Source organism: Kogia breviceps, chromosome 17, assembly GCF_026419965.1.
Source record: "Kogia breviceps isolate mKogBre1 chromosome 17, mKogBre1 haplotype 1, whole genome shotgun sequence".
Taxonomy (NCBI): Eukaryota; Metazoa; Chordata; class Mammalia; order Artiodactyla; family Physeteridae; genus Kogia; species Kogia breviceps.
The window spans coordinates 44,798,571-44,822,495 of NC_081326.1; the positions used below are offsets into that span (position 1 = coordinate 44,798,571).

General features: G+C 42.0%; 1 protein-coding gene across 2 annotated transcripts in view; it reads left to right on the top strand.

Moving 5' to 3' along the window:
• Window positions 1–23,925, top strand: part of GRHL2 (grainyhead like transcription factor 2) — a 159,764-nt gene that overhangs the window by 94,064 nt on the left and 41,775 nt on the right. For both annotated transcript variants that reach the window (XM_067017416.1, XM_059042994.2), the window contains exons 8-9: window positions 5,315–5,409; window positions 23,674–23,832. In XM_067017416.1, coding sequence (XP_066873517.1) covers window positions 5,315–5,409; window positions 23,674–23,832 — 254 coding nt within the window. The remainder of the gene's footprint in view (window positions 1–5,314; window positions 5,410–23,673; window positions 23,833–23,925) is intronic.

The following is a 23,925-nucleotide window of genomic DNA, read 5'->3' on the forward strand; positions in this document are numbered from 1 at the left end:
TTGAGAAACTTTCTTGAGGAAATAAATTCAGGAAGAATTAACAACAGGTTGTGGAGGTTTTATTCCTACACCAAGGGTCATGAACCCTTAAGCAAACAACAGTTATCAAAGGACATTAAGACAGTTTTCAGAAACAAGAGACACATCTATTAGCATTTTGTTTATTAGACTAAAATGCATGTGGACAAAGCAATATCAATGTGTGTAAGTCATGTACAAAGCTTTGATAGTCACCACATGATAGCAGAGCTGTTTTACCATCTATCTATAGGTGAGTGGCTTAGAGACTAAAAACAAAGGGGTAGAGAAGAACAGATATGTCTTTTATAAGGTTAAAGAGGAGTCTGTGACATTAGTCTCTTAGTTATATTTTTTGTTTAGACTGCTCATGGATCCGTTATTCATTCATTTACTCAACAAATTTATGGAATGCATCTTATCTGGATAATGTTAAACACTGAGAAAGTAGCAGTATTTAAGTAAAGTTCCTTGCCTTTACATAGCATATATAGCTAATGGGAAATGATGGTGTTAAATAAATAAACAAATAAATAAAACATTGATATGTGGTATGAAGGAAATAAGCAAGGTAATGTAGCCACCCAATAAAAAGTAGCCTCACCAGTCTTGTTTTTTTGTTTTTGGCATAAAAAGCATATTAAACATAATATGTTTTTCATTTATTTATTTGTCTACTTATTTGTATTCTGTCTCCTTCTGAACTGTAAGCACCATTAGATCAGGGACCTAGGCTTGTTTTCTGCTGTTTCTTAAGCGTGAGGACACTGCCCGGTATATAGGGAACACACAGTAAATATTTGTTCAATACATTTGTTGATTGAGTAAGTGAATATGATAGAGAGAAACTGACAGAGACCCTGTGCAAGACCCAGAAAGCATTTGTTTGTGTTTGTATTGCATTTGTTTTTAAAATTCTTTACTTTTCTAAGCTAACACATTTTTTAGGGGAGGAATTTTTCAGGTAGAGAAGGTGTGGAAAAATAAAAACTTAAAAAGATCTAGGTTAAGTGTTTGACCAAACCATTTTGATTTCTCTTTATTGCTACATATGGCATTTGCTTTTTAAATTTATGATTGATTTATGATTTTTAAAATGCTTATTAAAAATTGCAAAACAAAATTGTAAGACTATCTTTTAAAACAAATAGCTATGAAGAATCAGGGAACTCAGCTCCTTTAAGTTCAGTGATCTATTTTCTTTTCAAAAATTTTTTTTTTTTTTTTTTGCGGCACGCGGGCCTCTCACCATTGCGGCCTCTCCCGTTGCAGAGCACAGGCTCCGGATGTGCAGGCCCAGCGGCCATGGGTCACGGGCCCAGCCGCTCCGCGGCATGTGGGATCCTCCCGGACCGGGGCACGAACCCGTGTCCCCTGCATTGGCAGGCGGACTCCCAACCGCTGCGCCACCAGAGAAGCCCTCTTTTCAAAATTTTAAGAAACTGGCTGGCCTGCTGAAAGCACAGGTTTGCATTTAAAATCATCTGAAATATAGTCATAAAGCCTTTTTTTAAACTTGTAGGATAGAAAATCGTTTTCCTTTGCTTTCTGTTTTATCGCTTAGCTTTAATTTAAATCAATAAGAAAATTTGAATTCCCTACGAGAAAAATGAGCAAAAGACAGAACAATAAACTGTTACAATAAATGAATAAATTTTAAAAACAAAGAGAAAGAATATGAAGAAACACAAAGAGCCAGAAAGCAAACAGAAGACTGTTCTATTCTTTAGCCATCAAGCAATTGCAAATAAAATAATGTTAGCATGCTTTGCATACCAACTTGGAAAGAGACAGTTTGAGGAAACAGGAAGTCACACACTGTTATCGTGAATATAAACTGTTTTAACCTTTCCAGGAGCAATCTGACAAAGTGAATTAGAAGCCTTAAAAATATATTTGCCTTTGACCTATTAATCTCACTTCTGAGAATATATGTTAATTAAATAATGAAGTATATATGACTATTTTGCCATAAAGATAATTAGATGAAGCGCTATTTAAGGTAGCAAAGTATTATACATCATTTAACGGTCCAATAGGAGCAAAATAAAGTTATAGCATTTTATTTTAATCCAATATAATAGTATTTGGACATTAAAACTATTTTCCACAATTTTATTTAGTGACATGGAAAGATGCTGAAGATGTATTAAAGGGAAAAGAAGCAAATTAAAAAATAATTGTTACAATATTGTGTAAAAATATTTACATATTTTGGAGAAAGGGAGACAGAGACTGAGATAGGAAAAATGAAGTCTACACAGATGTGTTTGTAGTGGGTGAGTAGACTGTGCCTGCTTTTAAATATTTTTCTTATTTGTTCATGGTATACGACTTTCCTATGGTGAACACACAAGCTTCTGTGTTAAAGTGTGTGTGCTTTATTTGAAATGTAAAGATCTATAGTTTTGCTTTACAGTTTCCCTGAGGAAACCAATAACATTATAGACAAAGGGCATGAATAGGCAGTTTGTATAAGGAGACACCTCGTTGGCTATCCTGGATGTGAAGAGATGCTTGAACTCATAGGTGATAGAAGAAATGCAACTATAATATCATTAAGATACCATTTTGTACCCACTGGATTGGCCACAAAAGTAGAAATTTGGTGAGAAAGAGGGGAAATAGAATTCTGGTCAGAGTATAGGTTGTCATGACCCATTATAGGAAGTGAGTCTGAGGGCCATTCTGGAGAGCACATCTCAGTAGGTTTTTCTGAAGTTAACCAGCAACCCAGGTCCCAGTAATAAGGAGTTATTTTAAAAACACAAAATCAGGGGCTTCCCTGGTGGCGCAGTGGTTGAGAGTCCGCCTGCCGATGCACGGGACATGGGTTCGTGCCCCGGTCCGGGAGGATCCCACATGCCTCGGGGCGGCTGGGCCGGTGAGCCATGGCCGCTGAGCCTGCGCGTCCGGAGCCTGTGCTCCGCAACGGGAGAGGCCACAACAGTGAGAGGCCCGCGAACCACACACACACACACACACACACACACACACACACAAACCACAAAATCAAACTGACTTTGTTTTATTATGGATTATTATGAACTTATTATTATTTTATTTATTATTATTATTGGTCATGCCACGCGGCTTACAGGATCTTGGTTCCTCAACCAGGGATCCACCAGGGCCCCAGCAGTGAAAGTGCTGAGTCCTAACCACTGGACTGCCAGGGAATTCCCCTAAACTTATTGATATTATTATTGTTATGGACTTTGTTTTATTATTATTTGTGTTATGGATAGCAAAATCAAATAGGAGTCCTGCTTCTCCCAACCTAATTCACACGAACAAAATGAGTTGTATTAGTAAGAGAAGGTAATTAAAATCTTGGTAAAGGATCACATGAATTTAGATTTTGTGATAAATGAGGAGGAAATGATCTAAAAATTATGAGATATGTGAATTTTAGGAAAGCAGACTTCAAAATTTTACAGCATTAACATAGAGAACTTGCTGAAGCCTCAAGAAGCCACCAGCCCTGGAGTGATAGGACCACTTAGAACACAGGATGAGGAAATTACCATTTGGCCAGAAACATGTCAAATTTTGTAGACAGTGAACACTTTATACTGGAAGTCAATCATAATAACTCATCCTAACTCAGAGAGAAACATATTCAAAAAGATTTTATAAACAAAAAGACCTCCAGTATCATTAGTATTGAACCTTCCTCTGGCCCCCATTGTGGGGCTAGAGTGTGATGACACAGAGAAGTGTTCAGGGTCTAATTGTAAAGCATATGATAGGTCATGGTGTAAGTTTTAGCCTTAAAAAATTTATTAAAAGCACATGATTAGAGTTTCCATTTTAGAAAAATAATTGTGGAAGTTTAGAAAGAAAGAACATATGTGATTAGGTGGTCAAGTTGTGAGTGAACCAGACCTCAAAGAAAAGCAGACGGGCCTTACCGTCATGCCGGCCAAGCAGGACATGGCCAATGTTTATTAGTACCCAAGGGGTGGAGTGAAGGTAGGATGTCATATCCAAGGAGGCCAAGAGTAGGGGAAAAATCCAGATGGGAAGCATAAGCTGAAAACCTCAGGAAGTAGTGAGGATTAAGACTAGGAACGTCGTGTCTAGACCTGAAGACCAACTAAGGCAGTGACAGTGGAGACAGAGCAATATCACAGTGTTGTCTGTGGTACCAGAGAGCTGGAGACCACTGAAGGGTCCATCTCTGGGGAGAAGGGATAAGTAAATTGTAGTTGGTGGTCACCACTAAATTCTATGCAGCCGCAGCTAGGATTAGGCATACAACCAGCAACGTGGATACGTCTGAAAAGGTCCATAGCGAGGGTTGCCAGATAAAATACAGGGTGCCCAGTTAAATTTGCATTTCTGTTAAACAACAAATACTTTTTTAGAGTATGATCCAAATATTTGCTAAATCTGGCAACCCTAGTCCCAGTACGGCACAATTTGTGAAAATGAAAACTATGTACACAGGCAAATCAACCCAACTTATTTCATAAGGATACAGAGCAAACATGTTGATAGCTATTGTGTTTGGGGGTGGGGGATAGAGAGAATAAAAAGGAATAAATAAATATTACATAAATAAAGAAATAAGAGAGGGCCTTGAGGGAACAGGTGGTGGTAATGAGCTGAGTACGATTGACTCAATTCTCTGTACCTAAATCCAAAAAGAAGTAAGAAATACGTTTTTCTGCACCCTTGGATTTCTTCACTGAAGGCCCGGAGACCCTGCCCAGCTGATAAAGAGAATATTCTGTCCTATGAAATGATCCCTATGGAATACTCTGGCACTGCCGGCAAAATTAAGTGGCAGAAAAGTGAGTAGGAGAGGGGCTAGGTAGGTGACAAGGTGCTCAGGAGGAAGAAATTTATAAACCGAGTTAAAAATGAAACTAATGGGGTGGGATAGGGAGGGTGGGAGGGAAGGTGACGCAAGAGGGAAGAGATATGGGAACATATGTATATGTATAACTGATTCACTTTGTTGTAAAGGAGAAACTAACACACTATTGTAAAATAGTTATACTCAAATAAAGATGTTAAAAAAAATAAATTAAAAAAAAATGAAACTAATGAACAAATCAGTTAGGAACATTGCTTCACCTAGGTTTACTCTTTTAATAGAGGAACACGCTTACATTCTCATAGAGTAAATATTAGTAAAAGATTATCAGCAAGCACAAATCCTTAACTGTTGCCATGGAGACAGACAGAAGAATAGGCAAAGTTGCAATTTCCCCATTGGAAAAATGATAATACATGTCACCCAGTAACGCTGATTTTTTAAATACCTTTTTCTTTCTTCATGTCACAGCTGATTACAAGGAGAGCTTTAATACGATTGGCAACATTGAAGAGATTGCATATAATGCCGTTTCCTTCACCTGGGACGTGAATGAAGAAGCTAAGGTGAGTGAAAAAGTAGCACTGATTCATTGGTCGTACCTTTTAAATACCGTGTCCTTTCTCTGCAGAGGATTCTTTTACAAAAGCCTCTGAGTAGGGAAAGATCTGTTAACTTGAGCCAGAAACAAGGGAAATGAACCTATGATCTTTCTCTTGAAGTCACACACATTCAATTACGCGCAGCTAAATTGCCTTTTGTGGAGCAAGGAGAAAGGGGGTGTACCTATTCCTTTGTGGCCTCCCGCTGACGGGCCAGGCCCCTTGTCCCTCCCAAATCCTCCAGGCCCCCAAGCTCCATTTTAGCACTTGGGGCCGACAGGACTGGGCCAGAAAAATCTTTTCTACCTGCACTGCAGTTTCCCCAAACATCTCTCCAACTGCTGCCTTCTTCAGAGGCAGGAAGGTGCTCAGAGCTACTGTCTGCACAGGTAAGCAGCTGGGCAAGCCTCCTGACCCCCAGCCCCCTTGAGGCTTAATCTGGTCGAGGGAGGGTGCAGGAAGCAGGGCTGCAGGTCTCTGAACTTGACTCCCTGAGGAAGAGCCACCACCGTGACCTTGAGCCATTTCTTTCCTGTTAACCTCAAGCTTAAGCTTTTCTTACTTCTGTCTGGTGCCAGCACGGTTAAGAAGGGCAACAGTAAAATCTCTGGCCAGGTGCAACCTAAGGATAGATGTCCACCGTTGCATGGATTCGGGTAAAAAAGTAAGACTTGATGACACTCAGATTTGCTTTCCAGCCATGAGTCTCTGCGTTTATGAAAACTGAACTTTGCTGCTATGCCCACTCTTCTTTCTGTGTTCTGTACCTTCTGATTTTCGATCCTTATTTCGCACCAAAGGGAAGGTTCCAGATGAACCGTAAGCTTGTTTTCTGCTTCAGTTATGTACCATCTAGGAGGGCGTTAGAAGACTTTGTCTTCGAATTAATGAAAAGGTCAATGTAAACAACTGCTTTCAATGCTTCATTGTCTGCAAGCAGGGGAAGGCCAGGTGAGAAAGGAAACTGGATGGGAGTTTGTGGGCATGACTTAGAGAAGAAGATGAATTGCTCAGTGTCTCATTTCACTCAGGTATAACACAAAGTAAATGAAATTGGCTTTAGGCCCAAGAAAGGTGACCTAAATGGGCAAGCAGAAACAGAGCTCCATAGTAGCTGGGAGAATGTTCCAGTGGGTCAGTGCATCTGAGGGAAGGCAGGAGGCCTTGTGATGTGATGGGCACAGTAGTGCAGGAAAAGCTTCTCCTCGAGGCCCCGCTCCACCTCCGTTTAAAGTTCCTCACCCGGGGCTTCCCTGGTGAAATATGTATTTTTGTGCATGTGTATTGTTCCAGGCTGACACATTTAAGGTCACATATGCTTTGACAAATGGCAGTGCTTGCTTGTTGTAGCAAAACTTGTTTCTTTAATACATATTTTCAGTAACTATTATTTGGTAGTTGTAATTGTGTGCAGTTTGGGTTAATCGATGAGTAATAAAAATAGCTCCAAATACTTCTGCCAAACTACTGGAAGAACTTTTAAAGAAAAACCATAAAAGTTAAATCCATTTCATTAGGTAGGCTGAGAAGATTTTCTTTTTCAACCTGCAGGATGTAAGTTTTTTCTTTAAAATATCATTGATTTGGGCTTCCCTGGTGGCGCAGTGGTTGAGGGTCCGCCTGCCGATGCAGGGGACACGGGTTCATGCCCCGGTCTGGGAGGATCCCACGTGCCGCGGAGCGGCTGAGCCCGTGAGCCATGGCCGCTGAGCCTGCGCGTCCGGAGCCTGTGCTCCGCAACGGGAGGGGCCACAACAGTGAGAGGCTCGCGTACCACATTAAAAAATAATAATAATAATATAAAATAAAATATCATTGATTTTATAATAAGCAGGGTGCAAAAAAACCCAAAATTACATGATTGGGAAAAAAGGTTTTCAACAAAGCAAGGCATAAAATCCTCTCACAGTGGAATTGTTAGTGTCCTGGACTTATTCTCGGGAGCAGTTGCACTTGACTTGGAGTTCCTCTTGGTAATGTCCACACAGAAATCTGTTGTAGGCTTTAGGATTGTGACATTCATTCAGTGTCACATGTTGTTTTAGTTCATGTGGCCAGAGGACACAAATTTGTGACCCACAGCCTTCATATATTCCACAGAACCTATATGTTCGTGTGTATCATGCATTTCTGTACTTACATTCCAAGTTTTAAAATATTTTGCCCACATTTAATAATCAGGAGATTCAAGAAACAAACAAACAAAACAAAAACCTAAGTTTCCAGATTCTTTTGGATAATTAGAGATTCTGGCAACATGAGCCCGAGTGTTTTCAAGGCCACGAGTAGCTCTTGTGAGGTACCAGCTGTTCTCTTTAATGCTTTCTCTAGGCCTTCTCCATCGTGGAACTTTCCTTGTCTGGTCCTCGTGGACATTTGAAGTTTCATGCCCCAATCACACCCCCTCAGACAACTGAATATGCCGTTTACATCTTTACTGGCTCTCGGTGTTGGGGAAAGTAGTGACACAAGGGAGGTTGACGCTGTGTGGCTGAGAGGAAGGGACCAGTCAGGAACCCCACCAACCTCCCCGGGTTCCTTTGGCAACGGGCCACACAGAGGCTGACTTGTGTTGGTGCCGGTACAGAGAGCTGCTGCGCCTTTCTTGGTTTGAAAGAAAGGTAGTAAATCTTGATCTTTGAGGATATTTTCTAAAAAATAAGAAATCACTTGGGTCCAAGTGTGAGTGTGTACCAACAAGTTGGATAATATCACTTCAGGGGTAAAAATAATGTATAGTTTTTGGCACAAGACCAGCTTTGAAGTGGGTAATATCCGAAGAGACACTACGAATATACTTCGAGCCATGGCAGTATCATTTGAGAGATCTGTGTCTTCCCAAGGTAGCTGCTATTTGGATATTTGGTTTTGGTGCATTTATTAAAAAAAAAAAAACAGTCCCGTATTTGTTAGTTTTCCCACATATGCATCATCAAGGCCTGATGACAAAATTTATGGATTTTTCCAGAACACTACTCTTTTCTTTTGCTGCTGACCTATATTCTATTCTTACCTCTCGTTTAGCAGGAACAGAAGAAAGGAAAGAACGTGAAACTCTAATCGTTTAGTTTAATTTAATTACAGGAAAAGTTTGGCCAGGGAAGGTGTTAATAGAACCTAACAGGCTGGACAGGAATAAAGATGCAGACCTACTAGAGAATGGACTTGAGGACACGGGGGCGGGGGAGGGTAAGCTGGGACGAAGTGAGAGTGTGGCATGGACGTATATACACCACCTAGCTAGCTCGTGGGAAGCAGCCGCGTAGCACAGGGAGATCAGCTCGGTGCTCTGTGACCACCTAGAGGGGTGGGAGGGAGACGCAAGAGGGAGGAGACATGGGGATATACATATATGTATAGCTGATTCACTGTTATAAAGCAGAAACTAACACACCATTGTAAAGCAATTATATTCCCATAAAGTTGTTTTAAAAAAAATGAGGTTGCGGGATTAACTGCAGATTGCCAGTCTCAAGGGCAGCACAGTTCTGGCAGAACTACTGCAGACTTCTTCCTCCCAGAACCGGTTTTGCTGGTTGTGCTACAGCGTCTCTGCACAATGACGCCGCAGCAGAGAGTCTCCGGCAGGACATTCGTTTCCCCTCAGGGTCTGTGCAGTCTGGAAGCTCCTGTAACGTGAACCGGGGTCCCTGGGCCCCTGGGAATGACTCAGGTGGCATCCAGGTGGGTGAGGTTCTGAGCATCCATGCTGGTGGAAGCTTGGAAGTTGATGAGGTTAGGGCACAGGGTGGTAGAGAAAACGCAGCGCTGAAATGGGGCTCAGGCCACCAGGTATCCTCCCGGCGCGGGAATAGCCAGCTTTGTGTCTTCCCCCTTCTAAGCTTCAGTTTCTCAGCTGGAAAGTGGCAGGAAGCGGAACAGGGAGGCGCTGACAAAGTATTAAGGTCCCATCCGTGTGATTCTACTGGGGGCACCACAGGGCTGCATTCTCTCACATGACTCCCACTTACAAGGTCTTTTCGATTTCTCTTTCTCCCCTCAGCCAAACGCAGGTACCCACAAAGTAGCTGTGTTGGTCACTAACCCCCGAGATGAGAAGTTCCCAGGCAAGCCCCTATTGAATTATCGAAGGGTGGTGAGCTCAGATTCCTGGCTCCGAGCACCGGTGATGACATCACCCCCAGAGCAGGGGCACACAAACCCTAATTATAGGCTCCCCTTTCTCCCCGATTTCTAAGGAGATTCTTGAAACCAGGCCCCCTATTTGTGTCCCGAGCCTTTTTCTCTGTTCACAGTGATTTCAAGATTAAACCAACCTCGACATGCTACAAAGGTCTCTCTCATGTGACCACAGAGAATTACTTGAGCGTTAAGATACTACTTAGTGCTCTGAGGAACGAGTTTCTTTTCTGTGTCTTTTCACTGGAACACCATACCACTTGCCCCCTATTTCTATGCCTCACCCTTCTCGTGGTTTATAAACTACCTGAGATGAAGGAGGCCTATTTCCATGAACCCTCTGCTGCTAAGCCTTTCGGAATGATCTTGAGTCAGTGAAATGTTCCTCTTCCCTCGCTACCAGCACTGCTAAATAATCAAGCAAACAAGTAAATCCACTCCCAGCCCATTCCCCTGGCTCAATGATTTAAAAAGAAAATGTATCGGGCTTCCCTGGTGGTGCAGTGGTTGAGAGTCCTCCTGCCAATGCAGGGGACACGGGTTCGTGCCCTGGTCTGGGAAGATCCCACATGCCGGGGAGCGGCTGGGCCCGTGAGCCATGGCCGCTGAGCCTGCGCGCCCGGAGACTGCACTCCGCAACGGGAGAGGCCACAACAGTGAGAGGCCCGCATACCGCAAAAAAAAAAAAAAAAAAAAAAAGAAAATGTATCATAATTCAGTAATATGGAGCTCTGTCTGCCCTGTGTTAGTCTTTGCTGCGGTCTAGCCCAGCACCTCTGCTTGTGGAAGCACAGTGAATGTGCTCTAGAGGGATGCCTAACACCCCCCCCCCACACACACACACACACACCACCTCTCTCTTGAGTTGCAGGACGGGCGCTGTCAGGCCCTCTGCTTTGCAAGATCAGGTGGGAAACGTTCTTCCTGCGTTTTGGTATTTGGGAGGAACTTTCAGACCAAAAGTTGTTGCAGTTTTAGAGAGAGTCAAGGACACAGATAAGGCATATTTTCATTCCTGTTAACAGATTTTTGTGGTGAAACTGGGGGTGGGCAGGGCTGAAAACTGGTTGGGGTGAGGTGAGAAGTAGAGAGGCTGAGAGACACCATGGATCATTTTCCTGTGCATCTCAGATTCTGATTCCACGAAATATCAACCTTCCTCATAGGCTCTGCAAGATTGGGCAGGTGGAAAAGGTGGACTTCGATGAACCATGTCCCTCTGAGTACAGAGTCCATGTTCTTAAACCATCCCAACAGAGGGATATCTGTACTTTTTTTTAGACCAAAGAATGCTAGGATTTTCCTTCCCAAAGAAATTTATAGGGTACAACCTAGAAAGAAAGAAATCAAATGAATCTCATTTCCTTGAGCAAAGCAATTCTATCAAGTCACCCTGCTTTTGCCACCCATCTCCCCCATCCCCACCAACAAAGATGGGCTCACTGACCCAACACTTCCAGCACACAGGTCTCTTCCTATCCATGTCTTTGGTTGCCCTGGTACATTACCGGTTGATGTCATGCATATTATTGGCCAGAATGCATATGGGAGTGAGGACTGTTTGGATTCCTTGCCCTCTTCAACTGAGTGTGTGTGTGTATGTATTAGCCTAACATTAGTGATCTCATTTGCCTAATTATGATCTCGCTCTGTGTTAATTGAAGATCAGTGCATGCTTTCTAATAGTGCAGCTCTGAGGCATAGCAGTCTTTTCTTCTCCATACCTTACACATTTATTCTCCATTTTCCCCACTTCTCTCTAGCTCCTTTCCCTGGTATCCTGAATTTCATTTTCACACTCATTTACATTATTTCTGTACACTTTTCTTTTATGTTTTGGCTTTTTCCTGTTATGAACAGTGAAGACTGTTCCTTACTCTTCCATGTAGGAAGCACAGCATGAAAAAATTCAAAGCAAGGATGACGATTATTATTCTAGAAAATGAAGGTTGCAGGAGACGCACAAAGGCTCCCTGCTTTATGTTTGCAACTTAAGAAATACAGTAAATGAAAACCCATATTTACCAAGCTGGTAAATTGGAAGTAAATATTTACACATAAGGAATATTTATTTTATATTTAGATTCCTCTCACTTTGGGTCCCTTTGGATGCTCTAAATGAATTGCATTTACAAAAGAGATTTTCATGTAATTTTTTTTTATTGAAGTATAGTTGATTTATAGTGTTTTGTTAGTTTCTGGTGTACAGCACAGTGATTCAGTTTCCATGTAATTTTTTAAATTGAGAGAAAATGCCAGATGAGAGGATGCATGTTGATATTCCCTCTAGGCCCTATTTCCTTTAATATTTTTGCCTTATTTCTTGCCTTTGTGTCTGATTTTGCACAAATACCAAGGAGATGTCATTTGAGAACTGAGACCCAGTCTGAGGGATAGAAACATGGATGTGCTAAGAGGAATCTGCTGGCTGAGCAGGAAAACAAAAGTGAAAGTTGGGAGTAAAAAGTTCCCTTCATGATTTGCAATTCTATCCTTAAGGAAGAAAATGAAGTTGATTGAATGCCCCAGCACTGCCCTGCAGCTGCCCTGGACATAGGGGCATTTGATGGGGCCCGTGTCATGAATTGCTTCATATTGTGAGACATAAATAAAGCTCTCGTGTCGGGCGACTTACTTCTGTCATGTTAAGCCCAGGTTTCTTCCTTTTCTTCCTGTGTGGTTCAGCCCGTTCTCTTCCCAGTGCTGTCTTTTCAAGGTACAACAAGTGGTCAGCAAGCCAAACCTAGCTCTTTACTCTATCAGCTGCTAACGGGTAGGAAACAGCCCCTCAGTCCTCAGATCTCAATGTTAGTAGCTTCAAAGACAGGATGGTGCAAATGGCAGTGCTTTGATCACAGCCTATGGAAAAGCAGTAAACTAGAGAAAATGTAAGTGTTCTAACGTTCTTGTGCCCTGTAAATTATTCAGTCTCTCTTTGTGGAAAATATGGTAATGCTCATTGAAAGACTGTTTTGACATTTAGTACCAAATCACAGCAGAACCATTAAAATTGTCCCCAATTTATCTCACCCTCCTTCCTTTTCTCTCTCTCTCAACATTTCTTTTTGGTCTAAAAGATTTAATCAGTTTTTATGGGGCTCCACTGTGTGTCAAGCAAAGTGCTTTAGAAAGTTACGGTTTCGATAGTCTTGACGAATCACGCCTTCCAAGGGGCTGCTTCTAACTGGACTGTATTCTCTTTCTGCCCAACTCCAGTGCTGGACACCAGGGAGAAGGGGAGATGTGTAAATGTTGATTCCCAAGATGAAAAAAGAACCCAAAGGACCGGCCAAAGGAAGCCATACTCCTGAGTGCCCCGTGGGTTCATGACCTAGTTTGTTTCCCTGACCTCCACCTCCCATCAGCAGTCCAGGGAGTCAGTCCTCTTTCTGCTTACAAGACAGTCCAGGATGCAGTGGAGTTGATGGATATTGCTGATAAAGAAGTTATATCCTAAAGCTAAAGGTCATCGTATGGCAGAATAGAGAATATTATATGGCATCTTCCATGCTCTCCGGAGTAAAGAAGGGGTGGGGAAGGCTCCTGGGAGGCGTCTTGAAAGGTTGAGATACACACTGCAAAGCAGGGCAAATGGCATTTTTATGCATTTGCTGGGGCGTGGTGTGGGTGAAGGAAGCTTTAAAAGGGAAAGGTAAACATTTGCTGGAGTCTTTGGTATTGAACTTAAAGCCACGCCTTTGTTCCAGTTTTATAAGGTAATGGATGGCAGGAAAAGCTATAAAGCTGGAGTTAATTCATATATAGAAGGAATAACCTTTGGAAACCATCTCATCCAAGCTATCTACGGCTTGATCTTTTGTTAAAATGTGGAGTATCCATGGTTTCTGTCCTGAATTCTGCTGAGGGCTCTGTAACTCACATGTATCAACTGTTGTGCGTATGCAGAGACTGAGATCGCATACTTGGATTTCATAGACTGATATGTGTGTGTGTGTGTGTGTGTGTGTGTGTGTGTGTGTGTGTGCGTGTACCATGGCTAGTATTTATTCAGTGATTACCATATACCAGGCACTCTGCCAGGTGCTTTATATACCTTATGCAATATTCATACTTTAAGTGGATATCATTTTTCATTTAAATAATGAAGAGGTTGAAGTCCAGAGAGCTTACACAGCGAATGCACAGCAGAGCTGGGATTCCCACCCTGGGAATGTCTGTCTGAAGCATGTGCTCTTTCCATAGTGCCTTTTCGTCTTGGGAGGAGGTAGTTATAGTATCTTCTATATTATCTGTGGCAAAGGTGCAGTCATCCCCTCCAAGCAGCTTGCCTGCTGCGCCTCACGTGCTGGGCCAGGCAGTGGGAATTTACAGACACACCAGCCAAGCAGAGTGTCTGCTGCTCTCAGAGGACATTTTGGCTGGGCCGAGAACTCAGGCATATCTGTAAATGACTGTGATATGAGGAAGAAAGTGACAAAGACTCTAATGAAAACAGAATTAAAGGGCCAGCAGAGTTTTGGAGAGGGAGATAGCCCTGTTTTTTATTTTTTTTATCACAAAATAAAAGATTTATTTTCTTGAGCACAAATAATCATCCACCTACTAGATTAGTAGCCAGGAGCTTTTTGTTAACTTTGTTTTTTAAAACCATTTTGAAAATTGAAGTATAGTTGACTTACAATGTTGTGTTAGTTTCAGGTGAACAGCAAAGTGATTCATTTATATATATGTATATATATATATTTTAGATTCTTTTCCATTATAGGTTATTAGAAGATATATAACTCCCTGTGTTATACAGTAGGTCCTTGTTGGTTATCTATTTTATAAATAGTAGCGTGTGTATGTTAATCCCAAACTCCTAATTCATCCCTCCCCGCCCCCACTCTGCCATCCCCCTTTTTTGTTTTGTTCTTTTTTTGTGTGTGTGTGGTACGCAGGCCTCTCACTGCTGTGGCCTCTCCCGTTGCGGAGCACAGGCTCTGGACGCACAGGCTCAGCGGCCATGGCTCACGGGCCCAGCCGCTCCGCGGCACGTGGGATCCTCCCAGACCGGGGCACGAACCCGTGTCCCCTGCATCGGCAGGCGGATTCTCAACCACTGCGCCACCAGGGAAGCTCTGCCATCCCCTTTGGTAACCATAAGTTTGTTTTTCATGTCTGTGAGTCTATTTCGGTTTTGTAAATAAGTTCATTTTTAAATTTGTTTTTATTTTTTTAAAACATTTCTATTAAGTTTTCTATTAAATTTTTCCCCCAATTTCTTATGTAAAAAATTGCAAATGAAAAGTTGAAAGAATAATACTACCACATACCCTTCACCTAGATTGACTCATTGTTAGTCTTGCCAGATTTGCTTTCTCCTCTCTCTCTCTCTCTCTCTCTCTCTCTCTCTCTCTCTCTCTCTCTCTCTCTCTCTCTCTCACACACACACACACACACACACACACACACACACACACACACACTTCTCTACTAAAGACTTCAGCGCGTAGAGAGGGTGCCATTCTGTGGGATCAGCGAAGACTCGAGGGAGGGTGTGGCACAGGAGTTGTGTCTTAAGGGTCGGGTGGAATTTAGACGAGTGCGGGCTTGGAAAGGGGAACCAGGTGGAAGGCCGGGGCGCTCAAAGGTGCAGAGACTGGCCGCAGAAGAAGAGCCGGGAGTGGTGGAGCTCGGGAGAGAATTTCGAGTGGGCTGTAAGGAGGGGACGAGAGACGCCAGGAGAAGGGGTGAGATGCCGCAGAGAGAATCGGAGGGTGGGCGAAAGAGGGTCAAGGTGGGAACTTTAGACCCACCCATTTAGGGGAGGTGGAGGAAGAGGAACCAGAGGAGGAAAGGGTGGTTGGGAAGGAGAAGACAGAAGGACTGGGGAGAGGAGGAAGTGGCCAGTGAAGTGGGTGTGGGAGGCAGTGGTTTCTCACAGCCCGAGCCTCCACAAGCAGCAGCAGCAGCAGCAACTTGGGAAATGGTTAGAAACGCAGATGTTGGACCTCCTACAATTCTCCTACAATTCAGACCTACTGAATTGGAAACTCCAAGGGGGCACAGTCTTCACATGTTGTAACAGGGCCTCCTGGTTGCATACCCCTGCTTATAAGGATGCTACCGATAAGGCTGACCTGGAAGAAAGCAGTCTCAGAACAGTGAAGTCCAAAGTCAGATTCAAAATAGTCGGTGACATGGCCTTTACTTACAGCCGGTAATTTATATGTGCTCATGTTGAAAGCATGCATTGCAGCATTGTTTACTAGATGAAAAGACTAGAAACAGCCTCATGTTAAAGAAATTGTTATTCCATAATCATGGTTCTTTTAAAAAAGAAAAAGAAAGAGCTGTCTTCAAAATATCTTGTCAAATGGAAAAAGCGGGCTGCAGAACTGTGTGTTTACTGTGCTACCATTTGTATAGAAAAGAAAAGGATATGAATTTGCATAGCTTGTTTCTAGAAGGATGCACAAGAAAGTATGAAGGATAGTCGAGAAACTGTGGTTTGGGGAACAGTGCTGGCGGGGGAGGGGGTGTGGTTTCCATGTTTGCCCTTTTGAACTTCGTGCTAGATTCAGATATTACAAACTCAAAACAAGTTTTAAGTATTAAACATGAACAGAAAAGGTTTAAAATAATAACAAATGATCAGAAATTTGAGTGAGTGGCTCTTTCAGTCTCTGCGTAAATTCTTCCTCCCACTGAGAGCTCATTATTTATGAAACAGGCCAACCCATTGTTACACAATGTCCACATTTTTCCTTGTCCTGAGGTGCTGTTTCACAAGAGCTGTTCAGGTGACAGAGCTGAGTGTCAGAGACTGGCCATTGGCAGAGCAATAGAGGTTCTGCTGGAGAGAGTTCGCCCTTGCTCTCTCCCCACCAGAGCCTATGACTCTACCCCTTAAGAGTGTCCCACAGAGATAGATTTTATGTTTTAAAAATCAATTTACCTTCAAAAGATATCTCTCTATTCGAATTCTGTGAATATAACTAATCTACTTTGGAATCATTTGGGGAGAACATCACAAAATGCCTTGAGAGAGAGTCTGGACAGGAAGCTCTTAGAGTAGGAAGGAGAGCTTGAACTGGGGGCCAGGGGCCGCTGAGGGAGCGAGCCTCGGGGGACAGTTGGGGAGGTAATATGTGTGGGGCTTTGTGGACTGTGCCGTGGGGGTGAGGAGGAGCTTGGAGTCAGAGAGTAGGGCTGGCTGGGTGACCAGGTATCTGAGGAGGTGGAGATCATGGTGGTCACAGGAAGCTGCTATAGATTTTTCATAGCACTTTACAGTTTAAAACCGTGATCTCATTTTAAAGTGTCGCAGTAGCAAAAGCTAGGGATTGTTAAACCTATTTAAAAGATGAGGCAGATGAGGCCCAGAAAGTTTCAATTAGTCCAAGGCCGTAGTGTCAGGATTTGCACCAGGGACATCATTTTGAGTCTCCTGTACCTTTTTTTTTTCTTGCTGTGCTTTCCTCTCATTTCACCCTCCAGCTTCATAGAAAGCTCTTTCCTCTTACAAAGCTTCTCCTGTGAGTTGATCCCATTTAATCCCTGCTTCCGGGGCTCTTACCTCCCACAGAGCCTCCTTCCGTAGCCTTATGTTCATCCTCTCTTGCCGTGTGAACGCCTTGTCCATCCTGGAAGAACTCCTCTGCGTGGCCCTGCTGCCCTGCTGCCCGCGTTCCCGCCCAGCCTCCTGCCTCTGCCAGGCTCCCCAGCTGAGGTGCTCCCTCTCCATCTTGGTGTCCTGGCTCCCTCACCGCAGCAATCTAGCTTCCTGTCCTTCCCTCCAGGAGTCTGGCCTCCAGAAGGGGCACAGACCCTCTACTTCTGATCCTGGTGGTCTTTTCATAGTCCTTACTTTGTCCTCTTGGTAACTTGGATGTTGGATACTGGGGCCACCGTTCTATCTGCCCTTGGCCTCAGTGATACACCCTTGACCTCATCAAGTGTTCATGACTTGATCACAGTGATACCAGCATCTTGGTTGGCCTCTTCTCTCCCCCAACTGCGGTTTTTTTTTTTTTTTTTTTTGGCGGTACGCGGGCCTCTCACCGTTGTGGCCTCTCCCGTTGCGGAGCGCAGTCTCCGGACGCGCAGGCTCAGCGGCCACGGCTCACGGGCCCAGCCGCTCCGCGGAACGTGGGATCTTCCCGGACCGGGGCACGAACCCGCATCCCCCGCATCAGCAGGCGGACTCTCAACCACTGCGCCACCAGGGAAGCCCCCAACTGCCTTTTTTTCAGGCTCCCTCTGAACCTCCCACTAGGCTGGTCTCTTCCCTCTTTTGAGAGCCAGGATGCACTTTCTTCTCCTCCATCTCTCTTTTTTCTAGCTCAGGACACCTATAGGAAATCTTCCCTTGTTGAGCTCTCTCCTTTTTTTCAAGTTCTTACAGTATGTACAGCCTGAGATACTCAACTTAGTTCCTACTTCTATACACTCCACCAGTGTATTGAGAGATGTTATATCTCCCCTCTTCCTTGAGGGCAGGGCCCTACCGTAGATTTCTGTATCTCCTGTAGCATCTGTATACAGCAGCTTCAGTAGCATATACACATGTATCAATACATACATGCATATGTCCATGCATACATTCATACTGATTATATAATTTGTGCTTGACTTGTGTTTGTTGATAGACAGATAGATAACATTTTTTTGAGGATACATGTGGTCAGAGCAGCTAACTCTGCTGCTCTGTTATCTCGACAACCTCAGCTACACAGCAATCTTGACTCTTGGGATGTTTTGCTTGTGAAAGCAAGAACGTGGATAAAGAGGGAAATGTGTATTTAGAAAAGTAATTTTCTCTTAATTCGTTGGACACATATTTGTTGAGTGTCTCCCATGGGCCTGGCACTGGGGGTAGATCGAGCTTGAGGCAGACAAGGGCCCTCCTCTTATGTGTTTAGAGTCGCATGGAGCAGACAGATAGTTAAGCACTAAACAGAGAAACAAGATGAATCCAAATAATGTTCAGTACTCTGAAGCAACCAGAAAAGAGCAGCCTGGAAGCATGTGCCTCTCGTCACGGGCAGAGGTGGGAGGAGGAGGAGGAGGACACCTCTAGATGGCCTGGGTGGGGCTTGCTGCAGAGTTGACGTTGGACTGAAACCTGAGCGAGAAGAAGGAGTGGGCAACGATGATCCTGGGGACAGCCTTGGAGGTAGAGGGCACAGCACATAGCAAAGACGGGCAACGGGGGACAAGCTGGGCATATTCTGGCAGTGGAGAATATTGAGTACTAAAGGAATACGGAAAATGTGGTAGAATATGTGAATAAGCCAAAAGTGTTATCTGTGCATACCCACAGTATCTGTAGGAGAAAATGAAGAAATCTATTCTCAGGTTTTAAATCATTCCCTAAAGGAGCTATATTTATGTAATGGAGGTGTCAGGAAATCTAGGAGTTTCTTTGATCCTCAACAAAATCGCAAGCTCTCTGAGGGCAGGGAATCTCAGCATTCTTGTGTCCCACCTCGTAGCATGGTGCCAGGCACAGAGAGAAGATATTTGATAAATATTTGATGAATTAGCGCGTGGAGAAAATGAATAATTGCCCAAGACTGAGATTTCCTATGTTAATATTATTTACTTTTAGTTTATCTTTCTATCTCAATTTAGCTTTGCATTTGTACCACATGCAATCATGTAAACGGGAAAAAATGCTGAAATGTGAGAAAACCATCTATAAGGTCTTTAATAATTCTAAGAAACAGAAAGAAAATAGAGTATGGAAACTGGCAAGAGCACACTTAACGTATTAATATATTGTATGCATTTTACAGTGAACATGCTGATTTCTTGCTATATGCCATGTCTGTAATTTGGAGGCTAATGTGTGTGCAATTTCTTGTAAAAGAGCTCTTAAGAGTCTCAACCTTAGGAAATAAGTAGCTTTCTTAGTCTCTAATCAGAGGATCTTCTTGAAAGTACAAATTACAATTGTTTAAAGAGGAAAATAAACAATTTCCATGAAATCATGGACCTTATGATTTTTTAAATCCCAAATTGCTTTGTAAATCAAGATTGGCCTATTTATTTTAATGGCAAGCTCTCAGAAGAATCTTGGGAGTTAATAATCAAGTTAATGCAGCAATTCTAAAGCCCATTAATCTGTATTTATTTTAATAAATCTTACTACACACATAATGCACAACTGGGTAAAGTCACTTTTCTTGTGTAGGAACTACAAAATGGGAATTGCAATTCATGTGTCAAAAAATGATTTTATTAAAAATTATCAGTTTTCATGAGACTGCCTCTATTTCTGGAAAGGTCTTGGTAGCTTTACAAATGCTCTTTCTATCTGAATCAATCTTTGAACCAATGACAGAATTAAAATTGTATCTATTATCTGCCTGGATACACGTGATTCAATTAAAATTTTTCTAAAAAATAAATTATGTGCTGTAAGAATTATAGGAAAATAACATTCATAACTATTGGTTGGCAGACCAATTGTTCATGGCATTTCTTTATATAATTAGGGCTTCTACTAAAGTTAAAAAGAACTTTCTCTGCTTGACATTTGGATGAACATTGATGAGGGAAAGCATACCTTTTCCCTAAGTTTCTGTAATACACATTTACAAACAGTGCTTTGTAGATAAACTTCCAAGAAATTTGTTGTCACGTTTGCCTGCTGGGTATAGAGCTCAGACATGGTTGGGTTTGCAAGATGAAACAAATTAATGCTTATCAGTCCCAAGCCGAGGTTTTAGTTAATGTCCTTCCATGCCTTCCCAACCCCCGCAATTGCAGTTAAAGTTCAACCATTCAGGTTTTAAGTGCAGCACAGCGAGACTGTGATTGATATCATCAGGCACATAGACTGTGCTTTGCTATTGGGTCAGACAGCCAGGCAAGAAGAAAGCAGTGCCAACCGTATTATAAAATCCCTGCTTGTTAGGATAACTCTGGGGGCTGGCAACACAGTGTAGCAGAGAAGGCAGATTCTTGTGTTGTTTACTTTTTATGGAATCAGGGTGCCATGAATCAAAGAAGGCCCACTGGATCTTCTTCTAAGGACCTTTCTCCATTTAGAGGACCTAAGTCTAACTGTCTCCTAGTGGTAGAGTCCAGTGTGTAGACCTTGTCTACTGCATGGCTGATCGTTACAGCTCCTCCAAGGAGGATTTCGTGTATGTATTGTAGGATATTGCCAGTAAGCATCTATTATTTCAATGGATCTGTCCTACTCAAGTGGCCCTCATAAAAATACATGTTCCATCAGCTAAGCTTTCTTAATTGAGACTTGGAGGTGACAAGGCCATAATTAATATTGCTTCCTGCCTGTTTGAGTGTATGTCCACTGTGAGTGACATATGGATATATTAGTAAGCCCAACCATGAATCCTATTAGCTTAGGAAATACAGAACACTTTTCTCTTCTGGCTTCTGCAGGACTAGGCAGGCTTTATGAGGGTGAGGAAAAAAACCAGTCTGGTTGAGGACCCTGTGGATTACAACCACCAACAGGAAGATTTCTACATGAAATACGTAGCCCTAGGTAGTAATAACCACGTCATTTGATCCCAGAATGATCATTTGATTTGCTGACATGAAGCTCTATTTATTTATAGCTTCTGGCCAAGATAGCCCCATTGTCAATAATGACAATAATAATAAAAGAAGTCAAGTGTTCCCAGAAAGCATGCTTTTGTTTTTTGACCTAATGATCGGGGATTAATGAAGAAGTTATTGTAATCTTTAGAGCACCATCGTGTTGTTTCTTTCCCATCTAGCCTCCAACTTCTGTGACTGCAGGGACCTTAATTGGTGCATCTGTGCTAGTAACTAGCACAGTCTCAGGGATGTGGTAGATACTTTAAAGTATTTGTGGCATGAATGAATGTTCTCTGCAGTTAGGGCATCTCCAGGAGCAGTAGACAGCATTTTCTGTCTCCTTTTACCCTGGAAGTTCGGTAGGAGAAACAGGCATAAGAGAAACAGGCATAAAAAGAAACATGGCGTATTCTTTCTGAGTGGTCTTCATCAGTCAGCGCTCCTAAATCATTTGACATCTTTGTAGTTACTCTTTGTCTTTACCATTCCTAAATAATAAACAGATATTTATGGAATCCCTGGTCTTAGCCCAGTGTCTCTGTGGGTTTTGTATTTCACTCGTGTCCTCCAAGTTCAGTGCTCTGTTCTGTGTCCTCATGGCCTCTGTGCTCACCTCTCTCAGGGGAGCCCTGACCACCCTGTGTTGGTTGCTGCTGGATTACTCATTGCTTCCCCTTGGACTGTCGGCTTCATGAGGCTGGGATCTACTTTCTTCTGTTTCCCCAGTTTCTAATATTGTGTTTGACCTACTGTGGACTTGTGTTGATATTTATAGAAAGAATGAAGAGTGAATGAATAAAGGAAACGAATGAATAAAATGACCATATTCGATGTTAGATCATCTTTAGGCACTCGTTTTCAGATGCAGCTGGAGAAGTGAGATCCTGTGGCATGATGTCCATAGTTGTTGTGATTAGCATGTCACTGAAACCTGTATCTGGCCTTGACCGCTCTTGATGTGGTGCCTTGCTAATATGTTTCTCGTCGCCAAGTAAGGGGCTCAAATGTTAAATGACTAAAATGATCTTTATGTACATATAGCACTAAAAATGAGAGATCTGGTTGTATAAATTACCGAAGGTCTACAGGCATAGGACTTAAAATGAATTAGGTCAAAAATTTGAATGGCCTTTAAAATGCAGCTCATGGCAGTGGCTCTTTGCTTTCTGCAGGGTTCTTCTCTGGGGTGTTGCTGTGATAGGAAAGGCTTCAGGTCAAGGGTTTGAAGGTGAATAAAAGTTCCAAGGGGATGAAATAAAACAAGAGTCAGATAATACATCCAATGAAATGGTTTTCAGGATAAATAACTGTATAATTTTAAAACAGTGAGTTTAAAGTTTTCTGTTAAATAGAAGTAATACATATGGTATTAAATGGAAATAGTATCAAGGATATAATATAGTATGCCTATTTTTTCCCAGAAACTGCCTCTTACTATTCATGTAGTTACCACATAAATCTAGGTGCTGTCCTCATATCCCTAGTCCGCGATAAATCAACTTTAAATGGTATATATTGACATCTACACACTGTAGAAAAGGAGGATAAATTTAGTCATTTGTACTTCTCCTTCTATTCCTGCCAATATTTCATAATAAAATTATTATTTTTAGTTCTGTTGGGCAATGCTATAATCTTTAATTATTTGCTTGAGTTTCCATTTTTTCGGATTCATGTCATTTTTGTTGTCTTTCTTGATATCTCATAATGTAAGATGAGGATGCCGGTGACTTTACTACCTGTCCTTCCTCTGTTCCATGTCTTACCTCTGCCAGCCCTTCTTTTACTTTTTCACTAACATGAAAGTATCTTAGTATTTATATTCTGTTCTTCAGGGAGGGATTTAAAAATGATTTAAAGGGAAAATTGAAAACCAAAGACAAGAAGTGACGTGCCTGAAGTCTGCTTAATGTTAGAGTTGGGACTAAAACCTGGGGCTTTTGACTCCCAACCTAGTGGGCTTTCTAGATAAACTCGTTGACCTCATTCATCAGATGTTTATTGAATGCTTATTCTCTGCCAGGCACTACATTAAGTACCAGTAATACAAAAATAATAAGAAATTGTCTCAAATCTCATACTCTCATACAAATAGTAAAGACAGATGTGTAAACAAATAACTATGTTTCAGTGCAATAAGGTGCAAAGGAAGGTGTTGTGTAGCTTTTTTTTTTTTTATCTCACAGGTCAGAGATTAGAGAAATTGATATAATTATTAAAAATGACAGCTTTAATACATCGAGGAGACAGCGTTTTACCCAGCTAACTTATGCATGTTTGAAAAATAAGTAAGACTTTGCTAATATATTTAAAGAGAATTTAAATTGTCTGTTTCAAGATTAACTATAAAAGAAAAATTTTTATAAATTTATAACTATAAGTTTTATAATAAATCATGTTATATGTGTTTAATAAGTTTTTCTGTGAGAATATCCAAATATTCTTCAGTTGTCCTTATAGGTTTATTTAATATTTTGACTTTAAGTCTAAGGCTTATGCATTTTTTTAAATAGATCTTTTTTATGGTGACTTGTGAACTTTTTCCTTTCTTTCTTCCTCCCTCAGATTTTCATCACTGTGAATTGCCTGAGTACAGATTTCTCCTCCCAAAAAGGAGTGAAAGGACTTCCTTTGATGATTCAGATTGATACATACAGTTATAATAATCGTAGCAATAAACCCATTCATAGAGCTTATTGCCAGATCAAAGTCTTCTGCGACAAAGTGAGTAAAGATGACAGTTTGTCATAAAGGTATTTTTGTTATTAGATATTACTTTAATGACATTTCCCCCTTGTCACCTTCTCTTGTCTAGTG